The 19,778-nt window shown below is 43.2% G+C and overlaps 1 protein-coding gene across 6 annotated transcripts in view; it reads left to right on the plus strand.

Moving 5' to 3' along the window:
- Positions 1 to 18,548, plus strand: part of Mphosph9 (M-phase phosphoprotein 9) — an 81,142-nt gene extending 62,594 nt beyond the window's left edge. For all 6 annotated transcript variants that reach the window (XM_023720615.1, XM_023720616.1, XM_023720618.1 and 3 more), the window contains 8 exons: positions 5,564 to 5,689; positions 7,201 to 7,376; positions 8,718 to 8,864; positions 10,504 to 10,624; positions 11,762 to 11,865; positions 12,698 to 12,945; positions 13,246 to 13,314; positions 16,833 to 18,548. In XM_023720615.1, the coding sequence (XP_023576383.1) occupies positions 5,564 to 5,689; positions 7,201 to 7,376; positions 8,718 to 8,864; positions 10,504 to 10,624; positions 11,762 to 11,865; positions 12,698 to 12,945; positions 13,246 to 13,314; positions 16,833 to 16,934 (1,093 nt within the window). In that variant the 3' untranslated portion in view covers positions 16,935 to 18,548. The remainder of the gene's footprint in view (positions 1 to 5,563; positions 5,690 to 7,200; positions 7,377 to 8,717; positions 8,865 to 10,503; positions 10,625 to 11,761; positions 11,866 to 12,697; positions 12,946 to 13,245; positions 13,315 to 16,832) is intronic.
- Positions 18,549 to 19,778: the final 1,230 nt, after the last annotated feature.

A 19,778-nucleotide genomic window follows, 5' to 3' on the forward strand; every position in this document is an offset into this window, starting at 1 on the left:
CAGCTATTCCTCTACTGGGAATTTTCCCAGAGGATCTGAAAACATCATATCATAGGGATATATGTGTGCCTATGTTTATAGCAGCACAATTTGTGATAGCTAAATTTTGGAAACAGCCAAGATGCCTGTCACCTGAGGAATGGTTGAAAAAGATGTGGTATTTTTCCACAGTGGAGTATTACTCAGCTTTAAGAATGATAAACTTGAAGCCTTTATATTGAAGTGGATGCCACTCAACATATACTAATAAGTGAAATAAACCAGACACACATGTGTAAATATTGTATAGTTTCCCTAGTATAAGAACTCAAAGAAGAAATACAAATAGAAAGGTATAATACAAGTAAAAGGAAAGCAGGATCTCGAGGACTAACTAATCAAAAGAGGGAAAGGAGAAGAGCTAGGAAACAGGACAATGTCAAACCATACAGTTATATGTACAATATGGGCAAGGCAATGATCCTGAGAATCTCCAGAAGATTTTTGAATCTAGCAGTTAATTGGAAAGATTCTCACCCTGACTAACTACATATACTGATACCTGGGAACTAAGCAACTGCACTGAAGATGGTAATCTGTAATAGTAGTTTCATGCTTGGAGTGTCTGTCATTCTGGCCTTCTGAATACAAGGCTGCTTGTCATGACATGCCATTTGCTGCTGTGCTGTCTCTCAGGTCGATGATTGTTCAAAAAGAAGGGGGTGGTGAATGAAGGCAAGAGATAGGAAAAGGAATATTGTGGGACTGTCCTGCTTCAAAGTTGTATATGGTTAGATTTTTGGACTTATGTGTAAATATAAGAAGTATATAATTCTTTATGCCTATTTTTAAAAATATATTCTCATTTTTAAATGTTTTTTCATCATATTCTATAGGGACTTAAAGTTCAACATATCAATACTTGATGAGAAATACCTGTTCCATGTTATGCCTAAGATGTTTGATATCCAGACAGATAGTGAGGCTAAGCTTAACAGCCTAGGTTGTATGGTAATAACAATAAGCTTGTCTTCTGGAGGGTTAACAACCTAAGTTTGCAGACCAAAATTAGAGAAAGAGGAGGGCCTCAAGGAAAGCCAACATTTTGGCCCTAGCCTTCCAAGGTCACTTAAGACTCAGGACATATGAGAACTTGTACTGTAACATCATGTAACTCGGTAGTGTCCCAAATTTTCTGATCAAGGAGATTATGGGGCCAAAGAGGAAAGTGATCGATGATGTAGAGTGTGCCTAAGGAGAGTCACATGGGGAGAAGACACTCTCTCAGGCTTTCACAGAGAGCACATTGGCCAAGCAATGGCCGTGACTCATCCACATGGCTGACACTGACAAAGGTTCTACAATCTGAGGTACAGGATCTCAGGATAAATCCTGGGGGGATTTCACTGACCTTATCAGACCCAAAAGCTACAACTCTTGTTGCATAGGTCCTGCTTTACCTTGGTCTTAACTATCCAGCAGAAAAGTATAAAAACAAAGTATAAGAAGTAAGGCCATGAAAAAAAAAAAGAAGTTATGTTGAGCAGTAGGGGACTCAGGTCAACAATTTCTGATATTGCCAGTCAAGCGGAAGACCCAATACTATTATGGGCTACTGGACTCTTTTAGAATATTTTGCTGAGTTTATACACCTATAATATTCAAATAACGGAACTTAACAAAAAAAGGGTATACAGATGAATGTCCATTTTGTATCTGGGTATTCAAAGTGGTTAGGATAGATATATAGTTACATTCTCTTAATGAATAGAGTGATTTGTTCTAATGGTGTTTGTAAATAGGATATCAAGTCCGTATCTTGTACAGCAATGAACCACTACAAAGAATGTATGCAATGTGTTAATTATTGAAACTGTCCTAACAATTTGGTTTTAAACTATCTCATTGCTATTTGTTTCTCAATAAAGTTATGGAAAAAAAAAATAAAAAAAGGGAGCTGAAGTTGAGGGTCAGGGAAGCGTGGAGTGCTGCTGGCCTAGAAGCCATGCAAGGCCGAGAGACAGGGCTGTGTGCACCGAGAAGCCAGCGCTTTCTCAGGGCCTGGGGAGGCGGGGCGTGCGGCTGGACATTGCCCATAAGAGCTGAAGTGGCCTGTGAAGTTGTGGCTTGATCTTATGAGTTTTCTAGGTCACACTCAGGATGGCTTGGAGAGCCTGTTACGAATACTTTGAAGGTTTTCGGGCAGTGGAACAGTGTTACTTGGAATTTGCATTTTCAGTATTTCTGCTGGGAGGAAAGGATGCAGAGAAGAGTGAAAGCAGGGGGACTGGCCAGGTGCTCGCGGCACTGGGAGGAGTGCTCACGGTAACCGTGGGGCGGGCGGGCCCGAAGGCGGGCGAGGTTTCTAGAGGGAGAGTCTCCGGGGCGCTGCTGGCCAGGGCAGAGGGGAGGATGGCGTTGCTCTTGCTTTCTGTCTTGTACTTCTTTTTTTTCTTTTTTTGCTCCGAATGCCTTCAGGGCAGGTTTGGCTGGCTTGAGTTTTGGGGATCAAACCACAGCAACCTGAGCCTGACTGCTTTGTTGCAGCAGCCACTTAAAGAACTGAGCTAAGGGGCAGGCCCCCTCTGTCTTGTACTTCTAAAGGTGCTGTGTGCCTTGATTGATCCAGGGCAGAGATCTGAATTTCTGTGGCAGATATTTTTAAGATTCATATGGATTCTGGATGGAAATCAAATGGACAGTTAGAAAGTTAAATTTGGGGCTCACAAACAACAACTTGGGCTAGAGCTACAAATTTCATAATCATCTTACAATTGTGAGATAGGATAGGAGTTGAGGGTGTTTAGTGAGAAGTGGGCTTACCCCACCTTCTTGTCACCCACTTGTGCTACTTAGGTTAAACCTGTGGACTTCACATTGAGCTGTGTCACCAGCCTTTAAATAATGTATTTTATTTTGAGACAAGGTCTTTTGAGTTGGTAACTTGCCCATTTGGGTTTGAACTTGGGTTCTGCCTCGGCCTCCCAGAATGCTGGGATTATAGGTGTGTGCTATCATGTCCAGTTAAGAAGAGCCCTGTTTTGAGTTGGTAAAAGAACCTGAGAAAAAGCTGTTAGAAAAACTAGGAGAACACAGGCTCATAGTCACGGGTGTTGAGTGCTGCTGAGAGATGGAGGGGCTGAAAGTGGCTCCACAGGGCTTGCTGGCAGACAGGGGGACGGTGTGTGTATGGGGGTGCGGTGAGGTGGGTGCACCACAGCAACTTCAGTGTGACGGCACAGGAAGTAGAGCAGGGGCTGGCAAATCCAGCCTACACAGCCTGTTGTAAGCTGTGTGAATAAAGGATGGTTTCTACAATTTGAAGTGCTTGCAAAATAGCATTTCTTAACGGGGATTGTAAGAAACTCAAATGTCAGAGTTTACTTATAAGTATAGTTTGTTGGAACACAAGTAATCTTATTCTTTCATGTGTTGTCTGTGGCTGCTTTTTTTTTCTGTGTATTAGGTACAGGGTCTCCACTGAGCTCAGACTCATAGTGATCCTCCTGTTTTCTGCCTCCCCAGCACTGGGATTGCAGGCATGCACCACCACACCCAGGCTTGGTAGCAGGCTCAGCACACCTGGGGGCAGGGCCAGCGTGGCCTGTTATACCGGGGATCGAACCCCGGTCCCTGCGCTTGCTTAAGCAGGCACTTAGTCCACTGTGCTATCTCATCAGCCCTCTATGGCTGCTTTGGAGTGACAGCAGTCAAGGACTTGAGACAGACACTTTCAGACTCATGAGAAAGTATTTTTCTATCTGGTTGTTTATGGAAACAGTTTGCCAACTCCTGACATAGCCTGTCAACATGGATTCATCTCAAGAGCAAGCTGTGGGCCAGCTGTAGTGGTGCTCAGCCTGGGGTCCTGGCACTCTGGGAGACTGAGGCAGGAGTACCATATGTTCAAGTTCAGCTTGTGCAGCTCTGAGACTAAGCAAGATCCTGTCTCAAAGTAGAAAGTGGGAGATGTATGAGGGACCACCCTTAACCCCACACCCCAAAGGAACAATAGAAACTGAGTCACAGATATAAGAGGTCAGAGAGGAGAGGAGGCTGTCAGATGATCATGATGCGAGGGTGTGTGGCCAGCTGGCTTCAGGGCTCCATTGCAGATGATGGCCCTGGAGCTACCCAGCTGTGACAGTGGAGACAGGAAGTGAGGTCACTACAGCCTGACAGGTTCAGGTGTGGGGAAGAGGGAATGTGGTCCTGGAGCAGAAAAAGGAAGCAGGGAAGCCGCAGAGCTAGTGGGCTGGCAGGCCAGCTCCTGTGGTGGCGCTGGAGCTGCAAGCACAAGAGGGACCTTGGTGTGTTGTGTCGTCAGGGGACTTGATCTCTAGTGATGACAGTCTCCACAGTGTCCTTGAGGTGGACAGCTGAGGAGTGGAGGAGGCCCAGGCTGCTGGCAGAAGTCAAGTGTGGCCCCTAAATGGCATTAGGTATGGGGAGGGCAAGACAGCAGAATTCAGAATCTTGTGAAGGGCCCAGAGCTAAGGGGGACTGGAACCCCCAGCCAGCGGGATTTTTCTGAAAATGCGGAGGACACAATAGTCTAGAACTGTGCTGCTGACAGCCACTTGTGACAACTGACAGGCAGTTCTAGAGGCTCTCTGGCCACTGTTGAGGTCTTCAGTAGCAGCATATGACTTGGGGCTGCTCTGCTGGACAGGCCAGGTTGAGAGCATTTTTGGTTTTGCAGAAAATGCTATTGAATGGTGCTAGGCTGAAGGAACAAGAAAACAGCCCTGCTTCCTCTCCTTCCCCTGAGCTCCATCAGGGGAGTCAAGGGGGAGGAGGGCACTCGGGGGGGGGGGGAGCTGGTGGCCAGGGAGAGCTGTGAGTACCAGGTCTTTAAAAAAAATTTTTTTTTAGGTAGGTTCTTCCTATGTAGCTCAGGCTGCCTTTGAACTCACTATGTAGCTGAGGCTGGCCTTGAATTTGTGGCAATCCTCCTGCTTCAGCCTCTTGAGTGCTAAGATTACAGGTATGTGCCACCATACCTGATTAGTACTAGATCTTGACAGCAATTGGGGAGTATTCAGAAGCACAGAAACCAAAAATAGTGGCTCAGTTCAATCTTAAAAATGTAAAATGGAGGGCTGGGGAGATAGCTCAGTAGAATAAGCACTTGCCTGGCAAGCATAAGGTCCTGAGTTCAACCCCCAGTACCGCAAAAAAACCAAACAAAAAAACCCCTGTAAAATGGAATTCATGTATCTAAAATATAGATTACTACCTGTGAATTTTGAGTCACCATGCAAATATGTAACTACTACCTACAAGCTGGTCTCTCTCTTTTTACTTTTATTTTTTGGTGCAGGGTCTCACTACGCAGTTTAGACTCGTAGTGATTCTCCTGTCCCAGCCTCCCTTTGTGCTGGGATTACAGGCATGCGCCACACACTGTTTCCAAGGCCAGCATGGTGCGGCCAGAGCTCTAGGGCTAGCATGGCATACAGTACTGGGAAGTGCACTCGGGACCTTGCACTTGCTGTGCAAGTGCTTATGCCACCGAGCTGTCTCCCCAGCCCCAGCAGATCTATACTGAAGCTCAATACCAGACTGTTTCTCATTCCAACAGCACGCTGGCAACCTCAGACGTCAGCAGGCGGAAGTGGCTGATCCCAGGTGCGGAGTACTCAATCTTCACTGGCCAGCCGCTGGCCGCCCAGGATGGAAAGCTGGAGGAGGGGACAAGTGGTCCTGGGTAAGATAGCCACCGAGGGGCCTGCTTGGAGTGTTCTGCTTTCTTAGGGGTTCAGGTGCCTTAAATGTTCAGAAAGATAGAAAAAGCCATCGCTCTGTTTTGTTTTGTTTTGTTTTGCAGTGTTGGAGATAAACATGAGAGAGGGAGGGGGAGAGGGAGGGAGAGAGAGATGGTCTTGAGTATACTAGGATGGTTCTCTACCACAGAGCCACGTCCACATACCAGAGCTGTCTCTTCATTCTTTGATATCTTCATTTTGAGGATTTTTTTTTTTTTTAAATGAGGCTGGGGATTGAATAGAGGGCATTTGCACTGAGGTACATTCTTGCCTTTGATCCCCCCTTTTAAAAATGTATTTTCTTTTGAGACAGGATCCTGTTATGTTCCCCAGGCTGGATCTGTTGATCCTCCTGTTTCAGCCTCCCACGTCATTATGTCCAGCCTGGGACGCTCTGTTTTACTCTGAGACTCAACTGGGTTTTGGGTCTTCTACTTCGGGGGGCTCTCAGAGTACCCTTGCCTGTGCTAGGCACAGAGTAGTGAACAGTTAGAGCAACATAGTGACCCTTTCCTGAGGACCCCTGAGAGCCCGTGGTGAGCCCAGCTCTGCTCCAACCAGCACTATCCCTGGTTGGGCCTGGTGGAGCATGCCTGTAATGCTAGTACTTGAGAGGCTGAGGCAGGAGGGTAGCTATGAGTTGGACCAGCCTGAACTGTATAGCAAGACCCTGTCTCAACGAAAACAAACAAAAACAACAAACCAATAAAAATAATATTTTAGGATATTAAAAGGACTTTGAAATACTAGTTTCCCATCTATAGATTGTTTTAATTATTTGCATGTAAATCATAAGTATTCATTGTGTAATATTAATTGTCAGCTCTCCCATTAGTTCTCTAACAATCCTCATAAACTGTCTTTGCTTGGCTGCTGGGACAAATCACCAGGGACTTGTCACCAGGGTGGCTTAAACAGCACTTTATTTGTAAGCCGCAGAGTGGGATCCCTGTGCCAGCACCATCAGAATCTTAGAGAAGAGCCTCTCCCCAAGTGTGTCCTGCCACAGGCTGTCCCTGGCATGGGGCAGAGGGAGTATGCAGGGTTTTATTCTTTTATTCTGTCTGTCTGTCTGTCTGTCTGTTCTTTTTTTTTTTTTTTTTCTGTACTGGGAATGAAACTTACTTTATCACTGAGCTATATCCCAGCCTCACTTATTTTTAAATTTTGAAACAGGATCTTGCTAAGCGGTCTGGGGTTCCCTTGAATCGTACTCTTCCTTTCTTCACCTCCTGAGTAGCTGAGATTGCAGGTGTTACAGGTGTCTGCCACTGAGCCCAGCTGTCTTTTTTTATAAGGACATTAATTCCATAATGGGGGCTTCACTCCAGTGACCCTGATCCTTCCTGCCCCACCTTCGAAACCCATCCCTAAGATTAGTGCTGTCATTTGTACATATGGCAGGCAGATTCCATTCAGTGAGCAGCACTTATGGTTACATTTGTTGTTTAAGGTACCATTCTCCTCCGGAAAAGGATTCTTCCCCTGGAAGTTCACCAACAAGCTTACTGAGTAAAAAACAAAGAGAGACTTCAGACATACCAATCATGAAAGCTTTAAAAGAACTTGAGGAAGAAAAAATATTTAAAAATTGGGGGACACAGACAGAGAAAGAGGATACCTCAAATAGTAAGTATTTACTCTATTTCTTCTGTATAGACAGAGGAATCTTCTCCCACATTTATGTTACCTCTTAAAAATTCAGTTTCTCAGGTAATGTGGTGCAGTTTAATTTGTAGTATTGCTGTTCTAGCCCGTTCTATAGATAATTGAATCCTTGCTTAATAATTTATCACAGTCTTGGCATAACGTGTACCTTTTATACAAAGCAAATTGCATCTTTCATTGGTTATTAAAAAGCCTGTAGCGGGCTGGTGAGATGGCTCAGTGGTCTAAAGCACCTACTCAGAATAAGCTTAGCAAAGCACAGGGACCGCGGTTCAATCCCCCAGTACCACATGCCAGCCAGCCCCGCCCCCTGGTGGGCTGAGCTGGCCACACACAAATAAATAAATAAATAAATAAAATTAAAAAAAAAAAAGCCTGTAGCATTCTTTTTTTTTGCGGAACCAGGGATTGAACTCAGGCCCTTGCACTTGCCAGAGAAGCGCTTATTCCACTGAGCCATCTCCCCAGCCCAACATTCTTAAGGATATGGAAAAATGTTTCCCTCAATTTGTTCTTTTGACAGACTTTTCATATTAGTAGTGTGAGGTGGCTACATTTCCGGTGCCTCTTCCTTTGCTTGGGCCTTGAGCATCTGTAGAGAGGACAGCTGGCTTTAGTGCCCTCTCACAGGCCCAGTCAGCGCCCCGCCTCTTGCCGTCTCCCCTGCCTGCTCGTTCCACCGCCAGCACTGCCCTCGCATCTCTGGGGCTGCAGCCTTGTGGCAGTCTCCTAATATAGACTGGTCACCTGTGTCCTCCAATAAGCTCCCGACAGTTACCTTCACTGCTTCGACTGTAAACAGGAAGCCAGTGTAAATTCCTTATAAACACCCATATTCTCCTTCATTAAACATTTTTATTCATATAATATGCATTTGCAAGTAATGACTGCAACCTTAATGGTAAGAAAAAATGCTTTGAGCCAGGCGTGGTGGTGCATACTTATAACCCCCGCACTCGGGGAGGCTGAAGCAAGAAGATGGCTTCACATCTAGTTTTGACTATTTATTTATGGTGGTACCAGGGTTCGAACTCAGGACCTTGCGCTTGCCAGGCAATCACTTATTCCACTGAGCTATTTCCCTGGCCCCTAGTTTTGACAATTTAGCAAGACTTCATCAAAAGAAAAAATTTTTGAAAGGCTGGCCCTGGCTCAAACCCCTGTACCACACACACACACAAAAACCCTTGAGCAGAACCTTGCATGATGTGACTTCTGTAATAAAGGCAAGTAATTAAAGCCAGGATTATTTTTATGTTTTTATTTTTGTCTTTTGTTTTGTTTTGCATTTGCCCATTACAGAATCAGTGAATCCTCGGCAAATTGAATCTTTATTCAACACAAGTCGTTCCCCAGAGAAGTGGGCCCAGCAGAGACAAAAGAGACAGAGTTCTGCCTCCCAGAGGTCATCGTCTTTGCCGCCTTCAAATCGCAAATCCAGTGTTCCAAGTAAGAGCTGGCGGCGCTGTCTGTGGTGCTGGGGCGTGACTGGCGCCCTGCGCCCGCTGGGCTTCCCCTTGCCGCTGGGAGCACAGCTCCGCGCAGGCCCCTACCCACACCCACCTTCCTGGTTCCCTCAGGAGTACTGTGTGCACAACTGCGACAAACAGAAGAAATCTCAATTAAAGCCAGGCAGTGTTGTATGTCAAGTAAATTGTTTGCAGGTAAAACTACTTCAGAGTTTTTGAGAGTAGACAGCTACTAATTATACATTAATTCAGTCAGTTCTCGTTACTCAGAAAAGAGAAGACGCTTCTGTGTATTTCACTCCAGTGGCTGCATCAGTCACCTTTTCTCTTCAGCCAAGTCCAGGTTTGTTTTAAAGCACAAGCTTTCAATCTCTGTGTCTTCACAGCAGCCTCGGAGATTTTCTTTTTTAATTTACTTTTTGTATTTCAGTAAGGGTCTACAGGGTCTCACTGTGTAGATCAGACTCATAGTGATCTGCCTGGGTTCAGCCTCCCAAGACCTGGGATTACAGGTGTGCGCCACCATGCCCAATCTCAGTAGCTGTCTCAGCCTGCCCTGGGGGTGGGGCCAGCATGGCAGGCCGGGGATTGAACGTCTGAACCTCTGAACCTGCAAACCCTGTGTGTGCCTAAGGCACTTTAATGTGCTCAGCTATTTGGCTGGCCCTAAATTTATTTTTTGAAACAGGGTCTCACTGTGTAGTTCAGGGTGGGCTTGAACTCACTATGTAGCCAAGGCTGGCCTTGCAATCCTGGCAGAGCTGGGCATGGTGGGGCATAGCTATTAATCCCAGCACTCTGGAGGTTGAGGCAGAAGGATTGTTGTGAGTTGAAACCAGTCTGAGCTACAAAGTGATTAGCTCAAGGCCAACCAGAGAGAGAGAGAGGGAGAGAGAGTGAGATCGAGAGAGCGAGAGAGCGAGAGCGAGAGCGAGAGCGAGAGAGAGAGAGAGAGAGCGCATGGCGAGTCTTTTGCCTCAGCCTCCTGAGTGCTGGGATTACAGGCATGGGCTACTATGTGTAACATTTTTATCTTTTGTTTTTGTTTTTTTTTTCTGAGATTTTGTCTTCACTGTGTTATACGATGTTCACTAGTGTACTGATTCTTCCATCTTATTTCCAGTCTACTTCTAAAATCCTGAAAAACCAGTTTTGAGTCTGAGTATTGAAGCTGTTCTGGTACACTAACACACCAGCAGGCAGTACCTCCACCTTTACAGTAGAATTATGATACTTTTAAAATGAGGGCAGCTGGGTGTGGTGGTACATGCCTGTAACCCCAACACTGGAGAGACTGAGGCAGGAGGATCGCTGTGAGTTTGAGGCCAGCTTGGGCTACAAAGTGAGTTCAAGGCCAGCCTATACTGCAGAGTGAAACTCGGTCTCAAAAAAGACAAAATAGGGACTGGGGATATAGCTCAGTGGTACAGTGCCTACCTACCAAGCACAAAGTCCTGAGTTTGATTCTAGGTACCAAAAAAAGACAAAATAAATAAGTAAATTACTTAATTTAATAACATAAAACGAGAAGGAAATTTCTCTACTATAAAACTGTTCTTCCAGAACAATGTATGGTGTATAGAGGGAGAAGGATATTTGTTCTTTGTTTTCTTCTACAGCAAAAAGAGAGATTATGTTAACACCTGTAACAATGGCTTACAGTCCAAAACGATCCCCGAAAGAAAATTTGTCCCCAGGATTTAGTCATCTACTTAGCAAAAATGAAAGCAGTACCATTAGGTAAGTTATCTAAAATCACAGAATCAGATATGTTACTGATTTTTTAATTAATTATTTGCAACACATAATGGTTACATTCATCATGGGGGACTGGTGCTTGCACATAACACAACTTAATTCTTTTTTTTGGTTCCCTTCCTCCCTGTATTATTGATTTTTAAAATGTTGATTTCTGCTTGTAGCTATCACTGATTTTTCAGTGTCTCAGTGAGAACTCTGAATTTAAGTTAACTCTGAATGTATTATGAAAAACAAAGTATTACAGTACACGAAAACAGTTTTTAACTACGTAAACTTGACTACTAGATTTTATTTTATTTATTTATTTATTTATTTATTTATTTATTTATTTTGTGGAACCGGGGATTGAACTCAGATCCTTGTGTTTGCCGGTCAAGCTCTTATCCTACTGAGCCATCTCCCCAGCGACTACTAGATTTTAATATGTCCTCCACACCTGCCCAGCTATTGGCTGGAGGGTAGTGGCTCTGTGTCATCCTGTAAAGGCACAACAAGGTCTCAGGAGACTCTGGAGTCATTTGTGCAGGAAGTTGGCAGCTTCGCTTGCTTCTGAGCAAAGAGTCTGCTGAGCCAGGGCTGCGGTGCCCGGGGCATGCAGGTAGGGCCTGGCTCCTGGTCCTAGACCCAGTCCCCCAGGCTCTGGGAAGCGCATACTACAGTTTTCCTGTACAGAACCGGCTAACACCTGTCCTACATCTGAAAGATCAAAAGACAGTGTATGGGTGCTTGGTTTAAGTCTCTAGTATGGGATTGCTGTGTCGTTTTGTGTTAGAAAATAGACATTATGTTTTATCTTTGATAAATCATATGATCAGCTTTCTTCCTTCTCTCTCTCTCTCTCTCTCTCTCTCTCTCTCTCTCTCTCTGGGGGGTATTGGTTCCAATTTTAGTATATGTGCTGCCGAAGCGAGCACTTTTTTTGGTATTGGGAATCGAACTCAGGACACTGCACTTGCCAGGCAGGTACTTGTGCCACTGAGCTATGTCCCCATTGACCAGCTTTCTTTTAAGAAAATGTGTAAACATGTGAGCTGGCTGAATGCAAGCTTGTACTAGTGAAGACAGGGAAAATCAGCTAACACCTTCTTCTCACACATCACCTGCTTCATTCGATAGATTTGATGTACTTGTGGCCGATGTCGGTTCCGTCCCCGCATCCGCACTGCAGCGAGCCAGTCCGAGAAGGCAGCTCCAGTTCTTTCCTCCAGATGACTCCGAAGGTTTTTTTTCCTAAAAATTATTAGTTTTGTTTTTGAGACGGGTCTCGCTGTGTTGTTTGGGCTGGCGTTGAGCTCACTATGTCACGCTCATGGCTGTTCTCCTGCCTCAGCCTCCTGAGTGCTTGGGGGATGGCAGGTGCACCCCACCACGCCTGTTTAATTATAGCCTTTCATTTTCTTGAGATTCTGGTGTCTTTTCAAAGTTCTAGATATTATCTTAGAATATTCTCTGCTTAAATATTTTTCTATGTAGGGACCTTTAAAAGTAAGCATTCGTAGTGCTTCACTTACGGCACTGCTGTTACCTTCATTGAAAAGTTGGGAACCTGAGGTCCCAGCAGTGTTCATGTTTAATTACCAGAGCTAGATTCTTCACTATTCCCTTTCTGTTTAGGCTCTGTAATTTATAGAAACTTTTTAAAAAATTATATAAGCAACTTTGGTTTGGGTAATTTTTGTCTCATTTGTATCTTAAATTTACAACTTTTGTAAGGTAAGGTTTGTGAAATCACTTGGCTAGGCCCTCACAGGGTGTTAGTGTTGCTCTTATGCTTACTACATATGAGTTTAGTCTTTAAAGTTTTCTTTTCTTTCTGTTTATTTCCTTTAATTACACGCAAGCTTTATTTAAGGTCATTTGGGGAAGTTATGAAAGCTTTTAGAATTTCATGGAGAAAGAGCGCTGATAAAAACAATTGATTATTGTATCTCCATTACTTTTGGGAGCCATATAGTAGCTATTTCCAGAGAATGAAGTTGAAAAAATTATTCAATGCACATATATTTGGGAGAGTTGATAAGAAACATAAGACATTTCTTTCCTTTCTCACAGAAAAAAACATTTCAGAAAAGGCCATCGACAGCTGTGCTAGTCATGGCTCTCACCCTGAACCTTTGCTGGATGGACTGAAGACAGTTTCTATGAGGCCAGCCTTGGAGAAGAATCAATTAGTTAGCTATGAGCAGTGTAAGCCTGTTTCAGTAACACCACAGGGTAATGATTTTGAATATACAGCAAAAATTAGGACCCTAGCTGAAACGGAGCGATTTTTTGATGAACTTACAAAAGAAAAAGACCAGGTAAACAAACAAAAAATTTTTTATATCTCTTTCTGAATTTATGCCTACATCTAATGAGTAGTCAGAAGAGAGTTGTTGAATCAAACCTGTCCCAAGAGGTGGCCGTGGGGTTCTGCCCAAAGCTGCAGCAGAAATAAACATTGTCATGGCCAACAGATGACAGAAGGAATTTAGTGAAGCCAGAATGGACAAGAAAATACTGAGCTGGAATCTCTTCTTTTAAATTTATGTTATACTCCTCCTTGCTGGGAATTAGAATTCTTTTGTTTGTATTTACATTTTTTTCCCATGTATTAACAGATTGAAGCAGCCCTAAGTCGAATGCCATCTCCTGGAGGAAGAATCACTCTGCAGACAAGACTGAACCAGGTGAAGTGGGGTCTGCTTCAGGGGCTTGGTGCTAGCGAGCACCCCATTTATCCAGGGGACTGTGAAGTCACAGCATGCTGCATGGAGGCAGAACTGAAGTAGTCTGCAGTCAGAACCTTCAGTCTTTGTGGAGGGAGGCTTCGATGGTTGTAGCTATTTCATAGCCATATGCTAACTTTCAGGAATCAAACTGATTTTACCTTTAGACTTCAAGAAAATGGCATTCATTGAAGTTTGGTAGAAAATGGCAGTATGGTTTTCTTTTTTCATCTTTTTGTAATGCCTAGGGATCAACCCAGGGCCTCACATATGTAGACTGGGTAAACGCTGCACCATCATGCAGCAGCCCTCGTCTGCAGTGCGCCTTGGAACCGACAGTAGATCGTTTTATTTGCTTTTTGAAACAGGGTCTCAGTATGCAGTGTAGGCTGTGCTGGGATTACCTGCGTGCGCCACCACACCCAGCCAGATTGTACAGTGCTAAATTTATGCTCTTCTGTTAAGTCTTTTCATTGCTGCTTGACAGCTCCCATTCCCATCATTTGTTCCCAAATCTGTTCAGTAAGCATGTGAAATACTGCATTTGCAACAGGAATTGCCTTAGAGCTAGCAGTTCCATTACTGAGCAGGAGGTGGTGCAAGTCACGTGGCCCATGTGTATTTCTTTTTTCTTTTTAATAGGAATTTGACAGTGGTTGTGTAATGCATAATGTTGTCTTCCAATAAGTTGTTCACATCCCATGTGCATTTCTTCAGTTGCTTTTTAAAGAAAGTTTAAATGCATGAAGCCGTGGGACGTTTAAAATTCCCTTCTACCAGGCTCGGTAATACACACCTGCACTGCCAGCAGTAGGGGCGCTGAGGCAGGATGATCACAGGGAATTCAGAGCCAGCATGGATATACAATGAGGCCTTGTCTCAAAAACAACAAAACAGACAAACAAACAAACAAAAAGAACAAAACCAAAGTAAAATATTTTCTAGTAATGTTTGAAACAAAACAGCAAATATGAATCTCTTACAGCTTTTTTTTTTTTTTTTTTTTTTTTTTTTGCTCTGAATGCCTTCAGGGCAGGTTTGGCTGGTTTGAGTTCTGGGGATCGAACCACAGCAACCTGAGCCTGACTGCTTTGTTGAAGCAGGAACTTAAAGAGCTGAGCTAAGGAGCAGGCCCCCTCTCACAGCTTTTGAGCACCTTAATTTTAGTTAAAGTTCATTTTCATTCTGATCTGTGATAGCAAAAAGAGGGGCTGGCGGGTTAGCTCAGTTGTCTAAAGTGCCTGTTTGGGCAAAATCAGTCAAGGACCAGGGACTGTGGTTCAAACCCCAGCACCACATTCTGCACCAGACCCGCCCTTAAGGCACTTTGAGCTAGCCAAAAAAAAGACCTTCTCAAGTTTTTGGAGCTGGCCAGATAGCTCAGTGGACTGAAGGCCTACTTAGGCAGGGCCCAGTGGCTGGGATTTGATCCTCAGTGTGCCATGCTGGCCCTGCCTCAAGACATGCTGAGCAGGCAATTGAGACTGGGTATGGTAGTACGTGCCTATACTCCCAGCGCTTGGGAGGCTGAAAACAGGAGAATCACTACGAGTCCCGTCAGTGTAGTGAGACCCTTTAGCCCCTGTACTAAATACATTAAAAAAAAAGAAACAGAAAGATACCTCCCAGCCCCTACCACAAGTGCCCCCTCCTCCAAATAGCCAAGGGTTCTTTTGAGGACGTGTACTCTGAATCTTTTTACTGCTTCTGTTCTGGAAGTTACTACTGTATAATTTGCAAGATTTGACACATGAAATTCTGCAAATAGTTTTTAGGAAAACTTGTTGATACTCTACTTCTAAATCAGAACTACTTCTATATAATGAATGGTACAATTTTTTCCTGGCTCTTAAAATAAGACTTGAAGGCATTAGAGCCATTCATGATGTCAAGCCACTTCTGTTCCCCAGGGTACCAGGTAGCGGGTGCAGAGGGGCTGAGGGAGCTTACATGTGGCTCACAAGTGGTTCAGACTGGGCAAACAGCAATTAAAAGTGTTCAGACCCAGGGCTGGTGAGATAGCTCAGTGGACTAAATGCCTGCTTAGGCAAGCTCAGGGACCAGGGTTTGATTCTAGGTATTGAACGCCACTCCAGCCTGGCCCCAGGCATGCTGAGCCAGCAATTGAGTCTGACTATGGTAGCACATACCTGTAATCCCAGAGCTGGGGAGGCTGAAAACAGGAGGATGTGTAAGTGAGACCCTGTACCAAATACATTAAAAAAAAAAAAAAAAAAGACCCTCTAATGAATAAGAGCAGAACACTGTGCAACAAATGCGTTGCCTAAAAGCTCATCACACTGGTAGGTGTTTTTCCAGAAACAGTTCTCAGAATGTAGAAAAGCTCATGCCATTTATAGCAGATGGAACCGAAATGTTGCACTTTCTGGAGTACAGCTTGACATGTATTCAGAGCCTCACACTTGCATTTCCTTGAACCTAGCATTTTTTACTTCTGGGAATGAGTCGTAAGGCAGTACTCATAGACTTGCAAAGAGATATGTTTAAGAAATTTATTACAGCCTTACTTACAGTATTCAAAATTAGAAGCAGTCTAAATTTATACTAACAGATTCCTGGTTAAACATCTTAAATATGCTGGAATATTGTACAATTAATTTAAAAGAACTATATTTCATAACATAGCAGGAAAGTTCAATTGAACAATATTTGGAAGTTACTACTATAAGTTAGTAGAAAGTTCAGTTGAACAATATTTGGAAGTTACTAGCTTGATTCCGTTTAACTCTGTTTTTACCTTTTTAAACAGAAAATGCCTCTATGCAAAAAAATAGGAAAGGGAAGGAAGAACAGTGGATATTTCTTTTTTGCTCATCTATCTTCTAGATATTCTATAATAAACATATAATTATTTTTTTGAGACGGTCTCACTAGGTAGTTCAGAGTGGTCTCAAACTCATGGCAATCTTTCTGCCTCAGCCTCCCAAGTGCTGGGATTACAGGTGTGAGCCACCACACCAATATAAACATATAATATTTTCATTAAAGATAATTTTGTTTTATTTCAGTATACCACTGGAATTAATACTGATAAAAGTATTTAATTTATTTAAATTTATTTATATTTCAATTTATTTATATGTATATATCCATTCTACCAAAAAATCATACACTTGAGCAGTTCACAGAAGTAGCAAATGTCTGGTGAGCTGTGCAAGCACCTGCTTGGTAGCTCTCGTATTGCTCTCAGTTCACCAAAGAGCTCTCTGCATTTGGTTGTGCTGCTATTTCTGGAATCTCCATATACTGAGAATATTTTAAACTGTAGCATTTATTTTGAGGGATTGAGAAGCCTGCTTCACATTGTTCAGTTTAGAATGTGTGACTTGTGTAGAAAGCAAAATAATCATAATTATAAAGTTTATACTTTTATGAAAAGAAAGGTCAGTTTGGCGATAATTGCGGAACTGATAAACTTGATGGAGAATTCTCATCACTTTCCTGTTCTCTTCACCTAGGAAGCCTTAGAAGATCGTTTGGAAAAGATCAATCGAGAACTGGGTTCAGTTCGCATGACACTGAAGAAGTTTCACGTGCTGCGCACCTCTGCAAATCTTTGAGATTTGTGGCCATTAAATTTGGAACATTTTTGTTTGCACTAATGTATAATTATGCACTCGGAAAAGGCAATCTATTTTGTACTGTTTATAAGCCTCGAGACAGTAGTTTTACAATCATGCTATTCTTATAATTGCTATTTTATACTTCAAATGACCACATATTTTCATGATATTTTTGTTATGCTCAGGAATCTATTGTATATTTTAATATTTTGAAAACATTATTTTAAAATAGCATATGTCCTTACTTTATATCAAGAATAAGGAAATGTAAACCGGGAAGGCAGCTTGTTTCTAAACAAATAGTGTTATCCTTTTACAGTAAACTTTGCACACTGGTTTTATAAACTTGTTCTACACTGTAAATATAATTAATTTTTTAAAAAAATAAATGCTAACAGCTTCCATAATGAGAAACTAACACATGCTGAATATGGAAAGTATAGAATACATTGGATTTCAGTTGTGTGGATGTTTTTCAAAACTGACAGTGCAGGCCCAGGGCAATAGCACAGGTCAGTAATGCAAGCGTGCAGGAGGGATGAGAATTTGAGGTCTGCCTGGACTATATAGTGAGACTCTGTCTCAAAAAAAGATAATAGGATTCCTATTTGAAATATAAGTCTTGGAGTAAATATCAAACTAGTAATCCTGGACTATTATATAAATATAATTCTTTATTTCTCTAAAACTTTATAAGGAAAGGAAAAAAGGAGAGGAATGTTAATTTTGTCTTATCATGTAAAATTAAGCAATTGGGAAGCTGCAGCTTTTTGCCCATCATTCTAAATGGAACTTGTGTGCCACACTGGACAAGTGGACAGATGGATGGATCTTTGATGAAACACAAGCCATCACCCAGTGCCGCTCTAGTTTCCTTAAAGCACATGGCCTCAGTTGCCAATTGAAGTTGTCAGCCAGTCATTTTCACCTGTATCTTTCCTCCACTTTTGCCAAAAAGGAAAATAAATATCTAGTAGGTGCTACAAGAACCCTCGGTTTGGGCCCAGGGCCATCTCCTTTGCTAGTTCACAGACAGGGATCATGTCGAGGTAGAGCCTGGAGCCTTGCGCATGGCCATGCTGGAGGCCCTGCTGTGGTCCCGGAGTGCAGCACGTCTGTGTGGGAATTGCTGCTTACATCCAGGCTGCTCAGCTTCGCCTTCCACATTTTGGTAGCCAATCTGGACCCAGCGCCCACAACACATACACAAGCTTGGTATGCATTGCTAAGCAGACTCAACCTTAACTCTCAAAGCTCATTACCACTGACAGTGCTCAGGTTTTAATTTTGATTTTGCTCTTTGAGCATTTTTCCTTTTAGTAATAGTTCTAGTGAACCAAGTCTGCCCAGCTCTTCCATTAGGAATACTGCCTTTGAGCAGATGCTCATTGAGCATCTTTCACCAAAGCTTTGCCCGGCTGATCTCCAGACCTGAGGCCCATGCCCTTCTCCCTCCTCCACTTCTAGGGCTTCTCAGCCAGGAGGGGGGCCTGGAACAGGACAGCCAAACCTCCATGCTTGTCTTCTGCCACTAATTGAGTAACCTAGTGAAAATTACTTATCAACAGAATCAAATACCATTATTCATGATTTTTTTTTCCCTAGCCTCTTTTTTTTTTTTTTTTTTTTTTTTTTTTTTTGCGGAACTGGGGATTGAACTCAGGCCCTTGCGCTTGCCAAGGAAGTGCTTATTCCACTGAGCCATCTCCCCGGCCCCCGGCCCCTCTTTTTTTTTTTTTTTTTTTTAAATCACCTAGTTATTGAAAAAGTTCTTTTTTTGTTGTTGTTGTACCAGGGCTCAAACTCAGGACGGTATACTTGCCAAGCAGGTACTTATGCCTCTGAGCTCTCTCTCCAGCCCAAGTTCATTTTAATCAAGCTGTGTACAGCTTGTATTTATGCCAAGGAAAGGGGTTAATTTTACTGGTGATACTCCTTTCATGTACCCTGGTATATGACACTAAAAACTAAGGAAGATTGTCAGGCTGTGTCATTGTTCCCCACTTTATTATAAAGTCAGCTACATTCTTAAGAATGAGGAAGTTGCCATTTCAGAAGAGATAATAGTTTTATCTTGCCAAAGAGTTATTATTATTTTTTAATGTATTTGGTACAGGATCTCACTATGCAATTCAGACTCTTAGTGATCCTCCTGTTTTCAGCTTCCCCAGAGCTGGGATTACAGGTGTGCCCCCCCACATCTGGCATTGCCTATGGTGCTGGTGATCAAACCCCTGTCTCTGCACTTGTCTAAGCAGGCATTTACTCCGCTGAGCTATCTCACTGGCCCTGGAGTTATCTTTTTAGAAGCCTGTAATTGATTTATTCCAAAAAAGGCATTAATCACCATCAAAATATCTTCCAGGGGCCAGCGAGCTAGCTCAGCAGACTAATGCGCCTGCTTAAGCAAGCACTGGGACCATGGTTCAATCCCCAGCACCATGGCGCTCCAGCCCTGCCCCCAGGGCCGGCTGAGCTAGCCACAGAGTCCAGGCTGAATGGCATAAGCCTGTAGTTCCAGTGCTGGGGAGGCTGAAAAGCAGGAGGATCACTATGATTCCTAACTGCATAGTGAGACCCTGTAACAACCAAATATATATTTTTTAAAAAAAGTCTTCCATGCCTCCCAGCATATACTTTGATTTTCTAATAGGTTGAAACTATCACTTTAAAAAAAAAAAAAAAAAAAGTATTTAGTACTTGGACTCATAGTGATTCTCCTGTTTACAGCCTCCCAAGTGCTGGAATTACAGGTGTGTGCCACCATTCCCAGTCTTAATTGCCATCTCAGTGCACCCTGGGGGTGGGGTCGGCACACACACGGGGGATTGAACCCTGGTC

Source organism: Octodon degus, unplaced genomic scaffold, assembly GCF_000260255.1.
Source record: "Octodon degus isolate 3935 unplaced genomic scaffold, OctDeg1.0 scaffold00076, whole genome shotgun sequence".
Taxonomy (NCBI): domain Eukaryota; kingdom Metazoa; phylum Chordata; class Mammalia; order Rodentia; family Octodontidae; genus Octodon; species Octodon degus.